Here is an 18,522-nt window from a genome sequence, read left to right as displayed (position 1 = left end):
GTTAAAGGAACATGAAGAAGCACAAATGGGCAAGGGGCTGTGGCACATGGAATGGACAGAGGCCCGCCAGGTGGCAGGCGAAGGCCACGGGGTGAAGTAGCCAGTTGCAGCAAGTCCCGCTACCTCTGGTCCAGCCCGGCCCCTAAGACTCCTCCCCCGCAGCCCGCGCCCCGCCCCGCGCGCTCCGGCTGGCTCCTCCCCCGATGCCCGCGCCCCTCCCTGCGCGCTCCGGCTGGCTCCTCCCCTGATGCCCGCGCCCCGCCCTGCGCGCTTCGGCCCCTCGGCGGTGTCGGGCTGCGGGCAGGCGGGCGCGCTGAGGGAGGGCGCACCGGCAGCAGGTGGGCGGGGTGCGGGCGGGCGGCGGCGGGCTGGGGGCTGCCAGGCTGCGCTCCGGCTGAGCGCGGCCTGCCGTGCGTCTCGCCATGGACTTCAACATGAAGAAACTGGCGTCGGACGCGGGCATCTTCTTCACCCGAGCGGTGCAGGTGAGGCCGTGCGCCCTGGGCCTCGCGGCCCGGATGTGGGGCGGGCCGGGAGCACCCCGGTAGTAGAGCCGGGGGGCGCAGGAGAAGCCCCTCGAGGCTGCCTCCCCCCTCCCCGCTGCGGGGACACACTAGCCCCCCACATCCCCTACTGCTGCGCTGCCCAGAAGAGAGAAAGAGCCCGGGGCGGCCGGCCACTCTGGCCGTACACTCAGCGTAGCGGTAGCTGCGGGCGGGGGACCGAGCCGGGCCTCGGCCCTGTTGCCTGGGGAGAGGGATCAGGGCCCACCGTTTCGACTGGCTGGGTTACCCCGCTGCCGTGGCTCCCGCCCCAGGAGGGGAGAGGGCACCGGGCGGCTCCTGCCTCCCCACCCTTTCCCGGAAGTGAGTCTGGCAGGCCTCTGGAGGCCTGAGCCCCAGCCCCTCTCCTAGCCTCAGTCTCTGCACCTGTCCAATGGGCTGGTGGTACTGATTCCCTCAGGCCCCCTTTACACGCTTGGATGGTCATTCCGGAAGCCAAGAGGGCTGGGATTATTTCCTTTCTGCTCCATGGGAGGCCTGTTTCCTCTTATTTCTCCAAGCCTGGGGGGGGTGGGGAGAGGGCTGAGGTCTGGCTGGGTGCCCTCCTTAGACAGCTGTCCAGGCTGATGATGCTGGGATTGGAACAAGCCCTGTCCACATTCTGGGGCCAGGAGAGAAACTGAGGCATCTTAATGTAATGGTGAAGACCTGGTGGCAGCTATGGGCGTGGATGCTCCCTCTTGTGACCTTGAGGAAGGGGCTTCAGCTCTTGGCCTCGGTTTTTCAATCTGAAAAATGGGATTAGCAGTCCCTCCCTCCCAGGATGGATGTGAGGGTTCCTTGGTACTTTGCATGTGCATGTCCACTAAAGGCAAGCTTATGGGGCGCCTGGGTGGCTAGGCTGGTTAAGCATGTCCTGGGATCAAGCTGCATGTTGGTCTCTCTTCTTAGCAGGAAGTCAGCTTCCCCCTCTCCCTTAGCCCCTCCCCCCACTCACACTCTCACTCTCTCGCAAATTAAAAAAAAAAAAATCTTAAAAAAAAAATAAAGGCAAGCTTACTAGTGGTGTTAATGTAGTTAGTATGGCACCTGTGCGGCATGTGACCGTGGGCAAGTCACTTTTCCCCCTTCTGTCAATCGGGTGTAAACGCCAGTCTGCCTCCAGGGGTGGCTGCAGATGGGGCTTGGCCTGTCGCAGCGCTCTGGGAGCCGGTCCTATTGTTTGTCCTTGCTGTTGTCGTCTCTGTTCTCTGGAGAAGCCCAGCCCCAGACAGTCTCTGGGAAACCCATGTGCTCATGTTTACTAGAAAGCACCGTGTCTGTGTCCCGTTGAGGATTAGTGCCCCAGTGAGGAATCGCTGCTTGTTATTTCAAGCCCCGCAGGTGACCCCAGCCCTAGTGGGGATGCTAGGACCCTGGAGCCCCTTGGCTATCCTCAGTTCATCTGGAAGGTGGGAACCCTCCCAGTGTTGGTATGGCAACCACTCTATCTCCCACATCTGGGAAGAGCCTGATCTGCCAGTTTCCTGCTACTGTGGGGCCCTGGCGCCTGACCTGGCCAGGGCCTGCAGAGTCTGGGGTGTGGGGAGGCTTGGGCCCTGTGGCCTCCCTTCTCCCGGTGGGGGTATACCCGCTGGGTCACCCATACTGGAGTGGGAGCCAGCGCCCAGGCTCCAGGCTCTGGGGTGGAGGAGGGAGCTGGGAGCTTTATAAATAGAGGCTTTCTCTGGCTCTGCACGCCCACCCCCTGCTGCTGCCATCTTGCAGGGAGCAGCCTCGGACTCTGTACACATCAGCCCCTGAAGCGTGGGGCCCTTCCTCTTGGTAGGGATGGGGCAGGGTGGCAGACCAGAGGAGAGAGGGGCTTAAAATGCCTCCTGCGCAGGAGAGAACCCTCGGGACCTGCCGAGGCCAGGCTGCCTGGACATAGGAGCCAGTCAGGAGGGATGGGAGGGAGTTCTTCATTCTCGGCGTGTGGGCAGATTCTCTGCCTCGGTGCCGCCTTGCCATGTCCCTGGACATGCTGGGTAAACGGTCAGCCCCTCCCTGTACCAGGGACACTTTTAGAGCCTTGCCCCACCCTCATCCAGTAGGGAACTTGAGTTTGACCCTGGGAGAGCAGGATCCCTTTAGCATGGGTGATTCTGGGATGGCTTCCCGGTCCCCGAACTGTGCCTTGAAAGTCAGGAAGGATTTGTGAAGTTGGTCCAGGGCCTGGAAAAGGCCCAGCTAAGGGCATCGAGGTAGGAAAACGGGCGTATTGAGCAAGAGGCCAGTGTGGGTGGGAGTGGGCCGTGGAAGCCATAGTACTAATACTATTAGTAGTAACTGCCGTAATAGTAATAGTGGTGGTAGAGCTAGTAACCATAGAGGCCAGGAGCAGACAGTAGCACTGTCGGCATCAGAGCAGGCAGGCAGCACTGAACATGGGATGGATGCCCAAGAGGTTGGGAAAGCCCCGTGGGACACTGAACCTAGGTGGACGTGGCGTGTGAGGGACGGGTACCCTGAGGCTCAGTGGGGAGTGGCTGCTGTTAACCTTGCACATTTGGGTGACACGGTCACCTAAAGCAGGGTGCCTGGTACCATTGGGGTTAGGGGGTTCCTAGGTAGCTCGGAGGAGGAACTTGAAGGAGGCCTTCTATTCGTGGCGATGACAGCAGCTAAGGTTTATGAGGCCTGTGCTGTGTGTTTCGAAATATTCTGTGACATAGGCCCTGTTATCCCCCTTTCCCAGGGCTGAGAACTAAAGACCAGAGAGGTGACTTTGCCTCTCTAAGCCTTGGTTTCCTTTTCTGGAAAATGGGACTAAGGCTACCCCTAAGAGGCTGGGTGAGGTGAGGCCTGCTCAGGGCCTGGCTCTGGGAGGCACCAGTTTAGGGAAGAGGGGGAAACCCAGGAGTGGGGAGAGGTGGAAGGAGGCCAGGAGCGGCTGGTTCCCAGGTAGGGAGATGCAGGCCGCAAGCCTGGCCCACCCAGGCCTGCAGCGAGAAACCCAAGCCCTGTTGCATAATTGATGGCTGCCCAGTGACTGTCCGCGGCTGCCTCCCGCTCCCTGCAGCTGGGCTGGAGCTGTCAGTGGCCTCTGGATGATTTATCGCTGCCAAGCAGTCTGGGAAGGGCCTCCAGACTCCCAGCCCATAATGACCCTGACTTGAGCCCCGTCTACCCCTTGCTTAGCCTCAGTGGCATCTGTGACATGGGCAACTTGACCCAACTGTCTTGGAGGGCTCTCGGAAAAGTTGGTGGGCCATTGGTGTCAAATGCTTAGCCCAGGGTTGGGCACCATGTGGTCAACAATACTGCTGTCGTTACTCCTGATCTTACTCCTGCAGGTCTGTGCCCTTTTGCTGTTTGGCTATGACCTTGAGTGGGCTCTTTCTGGTGGAGCCTTCTAGATCAGAGGGGCCAGGACTTGGACCAGTATCCGGTTGTTCCTGTGGGGCCCGCTCAGCCTCCGCCAGCTCTGACTCATAGTACATCCTGGTTCCTGCCTGGCCTTGGGGCGGGGCTGCCGAGCTTTCAAGGCCTTTTGCATGCCCAGCACTTGGCTCTGATGGGCTAGTGTATTCCCTGTCCACCACACCAGGCGACCAGAGGCCAGCCATGTGGCTGTCCTACCCACACACACTCCCTTTTCTTCCCAGCTGCCTCTCCAGCCATCAGCTCTCCACAGCAGCAGCACTGACTCCCGACCAGACCCCGGCCTTCATGTCTTACCCACATCTTTCTTTCTCTCTCTCTCTTTTTTTTTTTTTTTTAAGTAGACTCCACACTCAGCATGGGGCTCAAACTCATGACCCTGAGATCAAGAGTCGCACGCTCCACTGACTGAGCTCCCCAGGCGCCCCTTACCCACATCTTTCTTACTTCATCCTATTTCAGCTATGACGGAGCAGCTATTATTTATTATTCTCATTTTTCAGCTCAGGAAACTGAGGCCAGAGAGGCAGAGCCACTTCCCCAAGGTCGCACTGCTCTTCAGCGGCAGAACTGAGACTCGAATCAGGTCCCTCTGATTCTGGGACCTGGGTTCCTCCCACTCGCTCCCCTGGCACCCCCTCCCCAGTGGCTCCCAGTCCCCCAAGGAGCCCCGTGATCACCCTAGGCTTTGCTGTGTGCCCCGTTTATTCCCCGAGCACCTGCTACCAAGTGCTTTGCTTCAGAGTCAGCCTAGGAGGACCCCTAGAAATAGGTTCCCAATGACTCCTTATCCCTCTGAGTAATATGCTACATTTTGTACAAATGTGCATGGGGGGCGTCTCTAGCTTTCTGGATTTCCAGAAGAAGTCATGATCCCCAGCCTCTGGTCCAGCCTAATTTTACAGAGGGGCAAATTGAAACACAGGCTTGTAACTTGTAACTTGGTCAAGGTCACAGAGCAGGGTAGGGGCAAAGCCAGTTCCTTGACCTTGGGCTTGGTTCTAGCTGGGGGGAGGGGGAGGGAGGTATAGAAGCATCGGGCTTGGGCAGTCCTCGCTTCCCTCTTCTGAGCCCTCCCCACCCCTCAACCCGACATCCCGCAGTTCACAGAGGAGAAGTTCGGCCAGGCTGAGAAGACGGAGCTGGATGCACACTTCGAAAACCTTCTGTCCCGGGCGGACAGCACCAAGAACTGGACGGAGAAAATCCTACGGCAGACGGAGGTGCTGCTGCAACCCAACCCCAGTGAGTGGGCGCGGCGGGTCCTGGCGACCGAGGGGCGGAGGCCACCGGCAGGAGGCCCAGGGCTGCAGGTTGGACCCGGTGGCAGGCGGGATTCGGCTCAGGTTATTGGGGCTTCCGAAGCCTGCTAGTTGGGGGGCAGCTAAAGAGAACGGCAGGCTCAGTGATGGGCTCCAAGATGTGCTCTCTGGGGCTGCAGAACTGTTAAGAGTTTTACACCGAGGAGTTGAAGAAATGCTTGAAACTAAAACACGCTGGGGAGAAGAGGCAGGAAAAACATGAGCCAGGTCTTTTGAGAGGGCGGCGAGGCCCAGAGATGGACGAGGCCTTGCCCAGAGTCACACTGCAGTGAGCGTGAGCGAGGAACGCACAGAAGCAACGGGCAGGAGACCCCGGGGGAGCGAGGGGTGTCTTGGGGCTGTGATTCCTCTTTGCCTCTAAGTCTCCTTTATAAGTGGGGGCCCCAGGAGCTTTCTGGGACCCACACCAGAGCACTGTCCGTGTGCGTGTTACAGTCTGTAAATCCGTATCGTACAGATGGAGAGGTGAGTGGGTCTTCACTTTGGGCCGCCAGCCCCAGCTGTGTGACCTGGGGTAAGCATTTCATGTCTCTGAGCTGTGGCTTCCTCCTCTCTAGAGTGAGGGGTCCTACAGGGTCGCATGCCAGTTTCGCTGGGTTGAGATGGGCACCAGAAAGAGAATATTCTGCCAGTCACCAGGCCAGGCACCCCACGGGCGGGCCCTGGCCTGGGTCTGTTTCTGTCGCCGTGGCTGCCGTCCTTGGGTTGTACTGAAGAGCCCCGTGGCTTTGGCTGCTGTCTCCCTGCAGGCGCGCGAGTGGAAGAGTTCCTGTATGAGAAGCTGGACAGGAAGGTGCCCTCGCGGGTCACCAACGGGGAGCTGCTGGCACAGTACATGGCAGAGGCGGCCAGTGAGCTGGGGCCCACCACTCCCTATGGTGAGCCAAGCCCCACAGCCAGGGTCAGGGGTCACGGTGTCCTGCTCTCGAATTTTCCTCTGTCCCTCCCTTTCTTTCTTTCTTCGTCTTTTCTGAAGTACACAAGTAATATCTACTTGTGAACATTCATGAAGTAAATGAACGAAAATGAAAAATGAAAAAAGTTTGAAATAAATGAAAATAAACGAAAAAATTCATTCTCCTTGTAAACACCTCGAATCAATGCAGATGAAAATGGAACGAGAAATGGAATTCTCTCTTAACAAGGTTCGGTCTGTGTGCGTTTGTTAATGGGATCGTACTGTGTGTGCCGTTCTGCAGCCTGATTTTTCAACTAGGTATTGCGTTAGCTTCCTCTTCACAGTGGCACATAGAGGCCCCCTCTGTCTTTTTTTGTGTGTGTGTAATTTTAAAATTTTACGGAGATATAGTTTACATACCAAAAATGCACCCATTTTAAATGTGTAATTCAGTGCTTTTTAGTAAATTTACACAGTTGTGCAAATATCCCCCCAGGCCTATTTAAAGAACATTTCTGTCACCTGCACAAAGTGGCATGTCTGCTTTGAGTCAGTCCCCAGTCCCACCTGCCAACTGCTCGTGTCCTATGTGTGCCCATAAATGTGCTTTTTCTGAACCTCTCGTATAAATGGAATCATATGGTGTGTTGGGTGGTGGTTTTTTAAGGTTTAATTTATTTATTTGAAAGAGAGAGAGTACGCGCTCATGAGGAGCGATGGGGGAGAGAGAGGAAAGGGGAAAGAATCCCAAGCAGACTCTGCGTGGAGCGGGATGCAGGGCTCAATCTCATGACCCCGAGATCATGACCGGCGCCGAAAGCAAGATCTGATTGCCCAACCGACTGAGCCGCCCAGGCGCCCCACCGTGTGCTGTGTTTTGCGTCTGGCTTCTTTTACCGAGCTTAGTATCTCTGAGGTTCTCCCATGCTGTAATGTGTTTTAGGATTTCCGTCGTTGTTACTGTTCGATAGTGTTCCATCGTATGGCTAGACATTTGGGTTACGTCCTTATGCACTTTGCACACAGAACTTTGTGAGGACATATGTTTTCCCTTCTCCTGGATATCCACCTAGGAATGGACTTGCTAGGTCATATGGTAAACTTATGTTTAGCTTTTTAGGAAATTAACCAAACTGTCTTCCCAAGTGGCTGTGTGATTTTATATTCCCACCGGCAGGATGGTGGTTAATTTCCATGTATTTGTGGATTTTCCAAGTTTCTATTGTTGACTTCTAATTGATTTTGTGGTGGTCAGAGAACATGCTTTGTATGATTTTAATCCTTTTACATTTATGAAGACTTGTTTATGGCCTGGTATATGGTCTCTCCTGAAGAATGTTGGTGTTCGCTTGAGATCATATGTTATGTTGTTGTGGATGAAGTGTGCTAGACACAACAGGCCAGACTGGTTGATGGGGTTGTTCTAGTCTCTAGGCGCTTGCTGATTTTGTCTTGTCCTAGACATTATTGAGAAGCATTAAAGTCTCCAACTATTTCTGTTGAATTATCTATTTCTGGCTTCGGTTTGTCAGTGTTTACTTGATATATTCTTGGAGCTCTGTTGTGAGGTCTGTATGTTTATTACTGTTATATCTTCCTGATGAATTGACTTATATCATCATGAAATACTGTTCTTTGTCTCTGGTCACATTTACGTTAAGGTAGATGATAAAAGTATCATTTTATCTGATAGCAATTCACGTACTCCTCTCTCCTATGGTTATTGTTTACATAGTATATCTTTTTCTGTCCTTCTATTTTCAACCTATTTATGTCTTTAAATTTAAAGTCTGTCTTTATAGACACTATATATTTGGATTTTTAAAAAAAATCCACTCTGTCTTTGATTGGAGTGTTTAATCCATTTATATTTAACATAATTATTGATGTGGTTGGATTTACATATGCCATCTTCTTATTTTCTCAATGTCTCAGATCATTTTTGTCCATCTGTTCCTCCTTTATTCCTTCTTTTGTGTTAAATATTTTCTAGTCTAACATTTTAATTTGTTGCTTTTTTTAAAAAAGATTTTTAATTAATTTTTTTGACAGAGAGAGAGAGAGCACAAGCAGGGGAGTGGCAGGCAGAGGGAGAGGGAGAAGCAGACTCCCCACTGAGCAGGGAGCCCAATGCAGGGCTTGATCCCAGGACCCCAGGATCATGACCTGAGCCGAAGGCAGATGCTTAACTGACTGAGCCACCTAGGCGCCCCTCTTTCTTGCTTTTTTAACAAAGTGTTTCTTACTGGTTTCACAATATGATTACAATATGTATTTTAACTTATCCCAGTCTGCTTCAGAACAATACTGACTTAATTCCAGTAAAATATAGACACTTTACTCCAATATAACTCCATCCCCTCTCCCTTCCTTTGTACTATTATCTTCTATATATCATTCCTATTTTATATGAGCCCAACAATACAGTTTTATAGTTATTATTTTATATAGTTGCCTTTTAAAATCAGTTAAGAAAAGAAAAAGTACATTTGTATCGCCTTTTATGTTTGCCTATGTAATTACCTTTATTGGTGGTCTTTATTGCCTTATGTGGATTCAGCTTACCATCTGCTGTCATTACCTTTGAACCTTAAGTATTTCTTCTATGGCAGGGTGGCTAGCAATGGATTGTTTCAGCCTTGTTTCTCTGGAAATGTCTTTATTCCATGTTCACATTTGGAGGACAGTTTTGCTCTATGTAGCATTCTTGGATGAGAGTTTTTTCCCTTTTTTGCTTTGAATATATCATTTCGCTGCTGTCTGGCCTCCTTTTTTTTTTTTACGCTTTGTTTTGTTGGGATTTTTTTGTTTGTTTGTTTTTTGTATCTTTTTTTTTTTTTAAGATTTTATTTATTTGACAGAGATAGAGACAGCCAGCAAGAGAGGGAACACAAGCAGGGGGAGTGGGAGAGGAAGAAGCAGGCTCATAGCGGTGGAGCCTGATGTGGGGCTCAATCCCATAATGCCGGGATCACGCCCTGAGCCGAAGGCAGACGCTTAATCGCTGTGCCACCCAGGCGCCCCTTTTTTTGTATCTTTTTTAAGTAATCTCTATACCCAACGTGGGGCTCGGACTCATCATGACCCTGAGATCAAGAGTTGCGTGCTCTACCGACTGAACCAGCCTGGCGCCCCAGCCTCCATTGTTTCTGATGAGAAGTCATTCATAAATCTCATCATGGCTCCCTTGTATGTGTTGAATTGCTTTTCTCTTGGTGCTTTTGAAACTCTTCGTCTTTGTCTTTCAGCGACTTGACCAAGATGTCCTGGCTGTCTGTCTCTTTGTATTCATCCTTTTGGGGTTTGTTGAGTTTCTTAGATATGGACGTTAAATGTTTTTCATCAAAATCAGAAACATTTTCAGATGTTTTTTCTTCAGATATTATTTCTTCAGGGATTTTTCCTTTCCCTTGCTCTCCTCTCCTTCTGGGACTCCCATTACTCGTATGTTGGTTGGTTTCATGGTGTCCCCGTAGGTCTCTGAGGTTCTGTTTGCTGTTATTCATTCATTTCTCTCTCTATTCTTCAGACGGGATCATCTCTATTGATCTGTCTTTAAAGTGGCAGAGTTTTCCCTTCTTTTTAATAACTGTCATCTCTCTCTCGATATTCTTTATTTGATGAGTCATTGTCATCACATTTTTCCTTAATTCCTTAAGCATTTAAAAAAAACGTATTTTTTTTCTTCTCCTTAGAAGTTTTTGCTAAATCCAGGGCTCCTGAGTGCCACAGTGGTTGGGCATCCAGCTCTTGGTTTCGGATTGGGTCGTGGTCTCAGGGTCATGGGTTCAAGCCCCACATTGGGCTCTGCACTCGGTGGGAAGCCTGCTTGAGGATTCTCTCTCTCCCTCTCCCCCTCCCCCACACACATATGTGTGTGTGCATTCTCTCTCTCTCTCTCTCAAATAAATCTTTTTTAAAAAAGAAGTCTTTGCTAAATCTAACATCTGAGTGTCCTTTGAGACGGTGACCTTTGATTGCTTTTTCCTTCTGTGTATTGACCATACTTACGTGTTTCTTTGCATGCTGCACAGTGTTTTGTCGAAGTCAGGACATTTGAGATAATACAGTAGCTGTGCATTCTGAATCACTTGGGGGCTGTCATTGCTGTTTGTCTGTGTAGAGACTTGCCTGAGCTCATTGTTTAGAGTCCGTGTCCCTCGCGGGGCGGGGGGGGCAGCTACCGATGCAGCTTCTGCTTTCATGTTTTTTTCATTTTTTATCATTCTTTTTCTTTTCGAGCTAGGCTTCCTAGGGGTCACTCCTGGGTTAGCATATGTCACTAGTCGGGCCATGCTAGATTAGTCAGAGGTTGCCCCTAAACACTTTGCACCATCAAGGCTTTACGGATGAATCTGTGGGTGTGTTGGGGAACACATTCAAAGTTCATTCAAAGTTTAAGTAGTTTGCAAGTCTGCCCGGCTTTTACTTTGCATGCATAGCCTCCCATTTGGCCAACGATGCATAGATACCTGGGGTTCTCTCCAGTCTTTCCTGAGTGTGTTACACACACGTGTGTAGCCTTCCAGACTACCAGAGAGATGCTGGGAGTTGGTCAGGGCCCACGTGACTATCTCGTTTCCAGATCTCCTGTTAAATTTCCGGCAGATCGGTTCCAACCAATAGTCCCTATTCAAGTCAGCTATAACGTTGGTCTTTCTTGATTACTTGCCATCGAGATCGCTATTGGTTCTGACAGGGGCCCCTGGATTTTTCTGTGCTCCCGCCCGAATCAAGTCAGCCCCAGTAGCACTACCTTCCCCTGCAGCCCATCCCCCAGCCCTGCCCAGCCCTGGCCCACCTAGCAGGGAGGCTGCCCACCTCAGGACTTGCCCCACCCGGGTGGAGCTACGACACCTCAGAGCTGACGAGACGGGACCCCCACCCCCACCCCGGCTGGAAAGCCACAGGCTCCCACTGTTCTTACCAAGGTCCAGTCGTTCTTGAGTAAATATTCTCACTTTATTCGCCTTTGGTCCGTTTCCAGAGTCCAGAAACGTTTACTTTTGACAGTGATACCCACTTTTACTGTTGCTTTTTGGGAACAGGATTTGTTGAGGTGCTTTCTGTGTTGTTGTCCCACCCCCGCCCCCAACTTCTGAATGCTGTGTCGTCTTCCACGTTTGGGACGTCCCGCTGTTTGTCAGTCTCTGGCTGACAGACCCGCAGGTCGCTCCATGTGTTTCCAGGCCAGCCGTTCCGCACGGAGCCCCCTGCGCACATGCCACCCCAGCATGTCTTTCTCGGGGCGCCCCCTTACTTCCGGGGGTTGGAGTGGCCTGAGCCTGAGCCTCTTCCTCACCCTTAAACTCCATTTCCTCAGGGAAGACACTAACCAAGGTGGCAGAAGCTGAAAAGCGCCTGGGAGCCGCAGAGAGGGATTTTATCCACACAGCCTCCATCAACTTCCTCACACCTCTGCGCAACTTTCTGGAAGGGGACTGGAAAACCATCTCGGTGAGGGCCCTGGGGCCACCCCGCTTCCTGGTCGCCGTGGCTCTTCCTCCTCAGAGCTGCTGAGCACAGGCTCTCCTCCCATGCTGGGCACCCAACTCTCCCAGGCCTCCCCAGACGCGGCTCCTGTGGGCTGAGCGACGCAGAGCGGCTGACCTCCCTGTCTGGGCCTCAGTTTCCCTGTCTGCACCCGATGGCCCAGTGGGCCAGTCCTGCCACAGCCCAGGATCTCCCAGGGCTTCCCAGGGTCTCACTCTTCCCTGTTCCCCCACCCCACAGAAGGAGAGACGTCTTCTGCAAAACCGGCGTCTGGACTTAGATGCCTGCAAAGCACGGCTGAAGAAGGCCAAGGCGGCGGAGGCCAAAGCCACGGTAGGTGTCCCTGCTGGTCTCCTGCCCACCCCAGCTCAGTCTGGAGCCAAGGGAGGGTGAAGGGACCTGATGTCTGGCATGACCTTTCTTCCCTGTCCCTGCCTGGAGAGGCCTGGCTGGGGGGCGCTGGTCCTGGCTGACCGCTTCAGGTCACGTCTCTCTGCCCCTCCCCTGCAAGGAACCCTGGCCACCCAGAGCTGTGGGCCCCAGGGCAGACATTTATGGGGTGGGCTGACCAGCAGTGCCCTGACCTGGGCTCAGGGCAAGCCACAGCCTCCCCAGACAGCCAGTTGGAGTTTCTCGCATGGCCCTGCCCCGCCCTGCCCTCCCTGAATGCTTGGCTCTGTCCCCCGGCTCTGCCCGGGCATGGCTCCCCCTTATTAACTCCCCCACCTGCTGCTCCCGCGCTGGTCCCCGGGTGCCCTGATGGTGTGGAGCCTGGAGCTGGACCACCGACTTGCTCAGGGGCATGACCGAGGGCCCTTTCAGGTAGTCCCATGGCCCTGGGTCAGGCCGGGGCCTCTCCCTCTACTCTCCGCGCACTGAGGCCTGCTCAGGCCGGCCGGGCCAGTCGATGCGGCATGGCGCAGCTTGACCGGGGCTTAGGCTGGGGTGGGGAGAGCCGGCCTGAGGGGGAGCACGCTCCTGGCATGCCAGGCTGCTTGTGGGTGTAGAGGCCTAGAGGCCACCTCGCACCCAGGAATCCCCGGATCGAGGGCAGGCCGGGGGTACCACCCCCTGTACCTGTCCAGGCTCTCAGCTGCCCGTGAGGGTTCAGGCCCCAAACGCTCTTTGCGTCCCCCTCCCACAGTGTGGCCACTCGGGACCACGGAGTCTGGGCCTGTGCAGCCTCTGGTGAGAGCCGAGGGCAGGGTCTCAGCTTATCCAGGTGTGTGGGGTCCAGATCAGAGGCGGGGGCTCAGCCACTGGAGTCTCGTAGTGTTTGGGTAGGATGACCGATGGCTATAGGGATGACCTCTCTAAGTCACCGGACAGGACAGCCTGTCCGGAGTACCTTGGCCAGAACCGCTCATCCTCCGTCAGTCAGGCGGGGGGAGCCTTTCCTGTCACTAGAGCGGCACGACCTCTTCAGCTGTCTGGTCCAGACAGTCTCAAGCCCCTGGGTTAGGCCAGGTACCCTCTGCAGAGCTAGGCCCAGGGCAGCCCAGGTACAGCAAGCGCCCCAGAGGACCGCAGCCCGGCCGGTCATCTCTCGCCCTCCCCCGGAAACACATGCACACACGCAAGCCGGACTCCTTCCGGAGGGCAGGGGCGTCTGCTCTCCCCTCCCGCCAGGGCCGGGGGGGCCTGCTCCCGCCTGCGCTGTGGACTCACTAACCTCTTTGTTTTTGTTCCTTTCCGTTCTGCTTTGGGTAACTTGGCTCAGTGTGAGGGAGATGTGAGTATACCTGTACCCCGTGCTGTGCTGCTTCTGGTCTGCCCATCCCAGCCTCGAGCCACAGTGGCGTGGCCGGCCCAGGGGACGTCCTGGGCATTTTGCAAGCAGCTGGTCTCCCCACCAGAGCCTCTGCCCGGGTAGCCTCTGGTGTAGGGGGACGCCAGGCATTGGAGCCTGTGAGTCAGCTTTTTGCAAATGTGGAAAGCCTGTCACCCTGTCCATCCATGCATCCATCTGTCCACCTTGTTGTGGGGGAGGGGCCTGGTCCTTGCTGCAGGAGTGAGAGGTGGGCCGTGTGGAGATTCTGGGATGGAGAACACGGGGGTCGGGGGAATTCGTCTGGAGGACTGTGGCTCTCACCCGGGCATCTGAGTGAGGCTGGGGGCCAGGGAGGAGGGGGGCCAGGCTCAGTCGGCTACTCACTCAAAGGCTCCCTGGCGTCTGCTTTCCTGGGCTCCCAGCGTGACCCCCCCCACCTGGTCTTTGCCTGACTCTCCATGTCCCCAAGCCCACCTTGCCCACAGGAGGTTGGAGCGGGAGAAGGGGTCTGCGTGGTATGTGTCTGCAGCCTCCTGTCCCTCGGGCAGGGGCTCCTGGCCTCTCCCCGTGGGAGACTCTGGGGCGGCGCCTGGCCCCGTGTGACCCCCCCCCCCCCGTGACCTCTGTTCCCGCCAGACGGTGCCTGACTTTCAGGAGACTAGACCGCGTAATTACATTCTCTCGGCCAGCGCCTCCGCGGTAAGCGCCCCACCCCGGCCTCCCGGCCTCCCTCCGCCCCCTGCACCAGGGGACGGCGCAGCACCAGGAGCACAGGGCGCGTCCCCAGAGCTGGGAAGGCAGCAGCCCCACTCCTGGCCGCCTGCCTGCGCCCTGCGCCCGCGTCGCTGCCCTTGCTACTCTCTGCGCCGCGCTGGAGGTGGGGGCCGGGCCAGCTGCCCCGGACAGCGGGACAGCGTGGGGACAGCGCGGGGAGCTGGGCAGCAGCTGCCCTGCCTCCCGGGACCCCGAGGTCTGCCCGCCACCCCCTGGCCCACCTCGGGTTTGCAGACCGGAGACCGGTGACAAGCGGGGCACTCTTCACCCAGCTGCCTCCCTAGCACATCTGCCCGGTGTCCTGGCAGCGAGGAGAGACCCAGAGCCCGAGCAGGGAGGGTGGCGCCCACGGGCTGGGGGCAGAGCATGTCTGAGGACGCCTGGGGCAGCCGTGGGGGCCGAACGCTCTGAGTGTGTGGGATCTTTTCTCCACGGCTGTGTTGAGCTACTGGGTGTTTATCGTTCAGTGTGGGACACGGGCCAGTCACACCTTCCCCATTGTACCTGTCTGTCGCCACCACTGCTGTGCGTTTTCTGCCTTCTCTGACCTTCCATTTCCACCGGGGGTGGCACGCGCTCTCACAGACCCTCTGGCTCTCTCCGCCCCTGTCATAGCACGTTGCCACGTGTGTCTGGGCCCTCACTTGGCGGCCGGGCTATCGTCCCTCGAGGTGGCAGCCCCGGCGCCCTCCAGCAGGCCCCTCTCGCTGGGTGTCCTCCTGCCATGTGCGCAGAGGTCACACCCCACGTTTTGGTTTTCTAAATGGCTCTGTGGTGGGACATGTCGGTCCACAGGGCTGGCCTTGTTCTGCTTTCCATCCTCAGGTCATCATCTTAGGCTAGACTTCCCGCACTGGGCAGGAGAAATGGGTCTCCTAAGTCGTGGCGGGGGGAGGGGGGTCTTTCTTCTTTAGACTCTGGATGACACTTCCTGCCCCCCTTCTTGGGCCGAGTGGAAGGAGGAATATCCTGGAGGGTGGAGACCGCCCTGTTTTTTTCTTTTGCCATTGAACCCCAGTGTGACTCGGGCACGAGGCTGCCTTTCTCTGCCGAAGGACAGAAAGGTTCAGTGACTGGCCTAGGGTCACATGGCCCTGCGTCCCAGCCCACCAGCCTTAGCTGATTGTCAGGGTGGGATGGGGGACACTGGGTCTCCCATCAGGGCCTGGGGGCTTACGCTGTAGGAGAAACCCAAGCAGGACTTCCCAGCTGGCTGTCCCCGACCTTCCCTGCATGCGGCATGTTGGGCTGGACTGTGGTTGTCAAGTGACCCCGCTCACGCCAGGCCACGTCCCAGCCTCAGCTCCTCACTGGGTCATGGGGAGGGAGTGAGGAAGGGTATGGAGGGGGTCTTGGGGAGCTGGGGCAGGGCATGGGCTCTGGGGTTCAGCTGTCCTCACCCGACTCCCCTGCTGACTGGTGCCCCCTCCCTCCCCTGCTGCCTGGTCCTGTTGTGGTCTCCGAAGCTCTGGAATGATGAGGTGGACAAGGTGAGTCGGCTCGGGAGGCTTGGGGGCAGAGGCTTGAAGTGGGTGGGAATGGGGTAGGGGTCAGATTGGTTTCTGGTTCTGGGCGCTGCCACTGTGGGGGGATCCCTGCCCCTCTGTGGGGAAACCGCCTCCACCATTCCTCTAGGCACACAGGGGAATGGCAGTGTCACATGGTAGGGGACGGAGGGTCACAGGTTATGGCCGAGCACCTGTGGGTCTGTCTCTGACCACTCGCGACGGAATAGGTCCAGACAGGCCCCAGCTAGGGGGCAGGGCTCCAGGCCCGAAGTCGGGGGTGAGAAGGGCAGCCCTGCCACCACGATATGTGTCCACGTCCCCAGGGGAATGTGTCATCTGCATCCAGAGTAGGAGAGGAGGCTGCTCCCGGGTGGGCCTCTGGGCCACAGGAAGAGGCTGGTGGGAGGGAAGGGGGGGCAGCTGTGGCTGGCTGATGCTCCCCCATCTGCCCTTGCCAGGCCGAGCAGGAGCTCCGAGTGGCCCAGACGGAGTTTGACCGGCAGGCAGAAGTGACCCGACTGCTGCTGGAGGGAATCAGCAGCACTCACGTGAGTCCTGCCGCATGTTACCCTTCCTGCCCCCCCACCCCGGGCCCCCCACTAAACTCCTCCACAAGGAGGCAGGCCGTGAACTTGGATCTCAGAACAGGTGGCGAAGGGCAGTGCTTGAGCCCATGGTCCTCGGGGCGCAGCTTTAGCTTTGGTCCGAGTGCCGGAGGCTGGGGAGCCCTCCCCCGCCCCCGGGACCAGGTGGCTTGGGGCCGAGGACTGAGTCTTATAGGCCCAGGTCTGGGGCGGGGGGTCTGGTGGGCTAGGACACCTCCCACCATCAGCGCCGCCCTCCACCCCGGCAGGTGAACCACCTTCGCTGCCTCCATGAGTTCGTGGAGTCCCAGACGACGTACTACGCGCAGTGCTACCGCCACATGCTGGACCTGCAGAAGCAGCTGGGCAGGTGCCCGCGGGGCGCCCCCTGGCTCCCGGGCCCCACGAACAGCCCGCCCCCTGCCGCCACAGCCTCCTTCCCAGGCTCAGCAAGCCCCCCGACACGCAGGGCGGGTTAGAGGGCTGCCGACCGAGCCCCTATCGGGGGCATCACATGCCTCTCCGGGTGACAGGGAGGTGGCTGGCCCAGGTGGGAGGGTGGCAGAGGTGGGGCGGGGCGGCTCATGGTTCCTCTTGCCTTGCTTTCCCCTCATGCTGCCAGCTCCCAGGGAGCCATGTAAGTCGCTGGGGTCTCCTTGCCTCTGTGGCCATGGGTCCAGGTGGTGTTTAGTGGAGCACATGGGACTCCCGCGGGGACACAGCTCCCAGCTGAGATGTCACCCCTCTGCAGATTCCCAGGCACCTTCGTGGGCACCACAGAGCCCGCCTCCCCGCCCCTCAGCAGCACCTCGCCCACCACCGCCGCAGCCACGATGCCCGTGGGCCCCTCTGTGGCTGGCCTGGCCCCTCCAGGAGAGGCAGCTCTCTGCCTGGAGGAGGTGGCCCCACCTGCCAGCGGGACCCGGAAGGCCCGGGTGCTCTACGACTACGAGGCGGCCGACAGCAGCGAGCTGGCCCTGCTGGCTGATGAGGTGGGCCTGCACTGCGGGGGTGGGGGTGGTGGCCAAGGCCGGGCTCGGGAGCACCAGGGAACCGGAATGGGGAGCCCCCACCCCTGCCTTCAAGTCTGAGGGGCCCTGCGGGGGAGCTGGGGCGGGGGGGAAACGGCAGCTGCAGCTCTGAGGAAGCGGTCTCTCCGTCGAGCAGGTGGGGAGGCGAACTCCTGCCTCTGGAGGTGCAGACGCCCGGGTCTCTTGGGGCCACGGCAACCCTGTCCCCATGCCGTCCTGGCACCAGTTCTGCCCCAGCTGCGGTGTGACCTCCCCTCTCTGCCCTCGTCTTCAGCTCATCACTGTCTACAGCCTGCCTGGCATGGACCCTGACTGGCTCATCGGCGAGAGAGGCAACAAGAAGGGCAAGGTCCCGGTCACCTACTTGGAACTGCTCAGCTAAGAAGGCCCCCTCCCAGGCCCCTGCCCACTCTGGCCTGGGCGGGAGAGGATGGGGGGACAGCCCTGCCACGTGTCTGTCGGGGACTAAGCTGCTCAGGGTGGGGAGTCTAGCCCCATTCTGTCCGTGCCCCCGGTAATCCAGGTGTGAGGGGACCCCTCCCCCAGCCCCGCTTCTGGAGCCCCCCACCCTGCCTGCATCCCCTGAGCACCCCAGCTCCCCAGCCCTCCCGGCTCCTGCTAAGGGGGGGGGCTGGCCACAGTGCTGCCCTAGGCACCCCGACCCCTGCAGGAAGCCGGGAGTGTACCCTTGGCCAGAGAGCACCTGCCTTTTGGTTGTCAAAAGCAGCAAGGTGGGGGAGGCAGGCAGGTGTGCGGCAGGCCCGGGGCCTAGGTGCCGGCCGGTCCCGAGGGCCCCGGGCGGAGGGGCGCCGGCGGAAGCAGCGTCTCCCGGGTGCTGCGCTCCCCCTCCCACGCGGACCCCTCACGCCAGTTTCCGTGGCTGCAGCCTGCGCCTCTCCACACTCACTTTTTAACTGATCTTTTTACTCTGTCTGCTTGCTCTCTAGCCGGTGACAAATAATAAACCATCCTTCACGCGCATGCCGCCTGGGCTCCTGTCAGTTCGCGGGCCCCCCCCCCCCAAGGGCTGGCCCTGAGGGTGGGCAAGAGAAGGAAGCCTTTGCAGGGCGGCTTCCTACTCCCTCCTTCCCGGGGCCACCCTACCTCCCGCAGGGCCAGTGCAGCTCCGGGGGAAGCCCTGTTCCTGCACAAGGCCGCAGGAGAGACGTCTGGTTCCTAAGAGAAACTTGCCTAAGTGTGGGCCGAGCGTGGTGG

General features: G+C 57.3%; 1 protein-coding gene across 8 annotated transcripts; it reads left to right on the top strand.

Annotated features, from left to right (window-relative positions):
• Positions 1-278: 278 nt before the first annotated feature.
• SH3GLB2 (SH3 domain containing GRB2 like, endophilin B2) lies at positions 279-18,288 on the top strand. Of its 8 annotated transcripts, XM_019795248.2 has the most exons (14): positions 279-485; positions 5,030-5,171; positions 5,998-6,126; positions 11,470-11,603; positions 11,880-11,972; positions 13,360-13,371; positions 14,047-14,109; positions 15,099-15,248; positions 15,651-15,674; positions 16,151-16,240; positions 16,546-16,646; positions 16,899-16,913; positions 17,028-17,268; positions 17,582-18,288. In XM_019795248.2, exons 1-14 carry the CDS (start codon positions 423-425, stop codon positions 17,687-17,689), a joined length of 1,365 nt encoding a protein of 454 aa, XP_019650807.1. In that variant the 5' UTR covers positions 279-422; the 3' UTR covers positions 17,690-18,288. The 8 variants fall into 8 exon arrangements, with proteins under 8 accessions (XP_019650807.1, XP_034520536.1, XP_019650808.1 ...); XM_019795249.2 differs by lacking the exon at positions 13,360-13,371 and having other exon boundaries at positions 281-485; XM_019795252.2 differs by lacking the exon at positions 15,099-15,248 and having other exon boundaries at positions 283-485.
• Positions 18,289-18,522: the final 234 nt, after the last annotated feature.

Source organism: Ailuropoda melanoleuca, chromosome 7, assembly GCF_002007445.2.
Source record: "Ailuropoda melanoleuca isolate Jingjing chromosome 7, ASM200744v2, whole genome shotgun sequence".
NCBI classification, from domain to species: Eukaryota; Metazoa; Chordata; class Mammalia; order Carnivora; family Ursidae; genus Ailuropoda; species Ailuropoda melanoleuca.
The sequence above is the reverse complement of the archived record's forward strand: the minus strand, read 5'-3'. Positions and strand labels throughout refer to the sequence as shown.

What these genes read in the sequence shown, in the direction of transcription:
- SH3GLB2 (XM_019795248.2), top strand. Translation starts at nt 423, where the DNA reads ATGGACTTCAACATGAAGAAACTGGCGTCGGACGCGGGCATCTTCTTC. An exon ending in AGGGAATCAGCAGCACTCAC is followed by an intron (nt 16,241 to 16,545) that starts GTGAGTCCTGCC and finishes CCACCCCGGCAG; the next exon opens with GTGAACCACCTTCGCTGCCT. An exon ending in TGGCCCTGCTGGCTGATGAG is followed by an intron (nt 17,269 to 17,581) that starts GTGGGCCTGCAC and finishes CCTCGTCTTCAG; the next exon opens with CTCATCACTGTCTACAGCCT.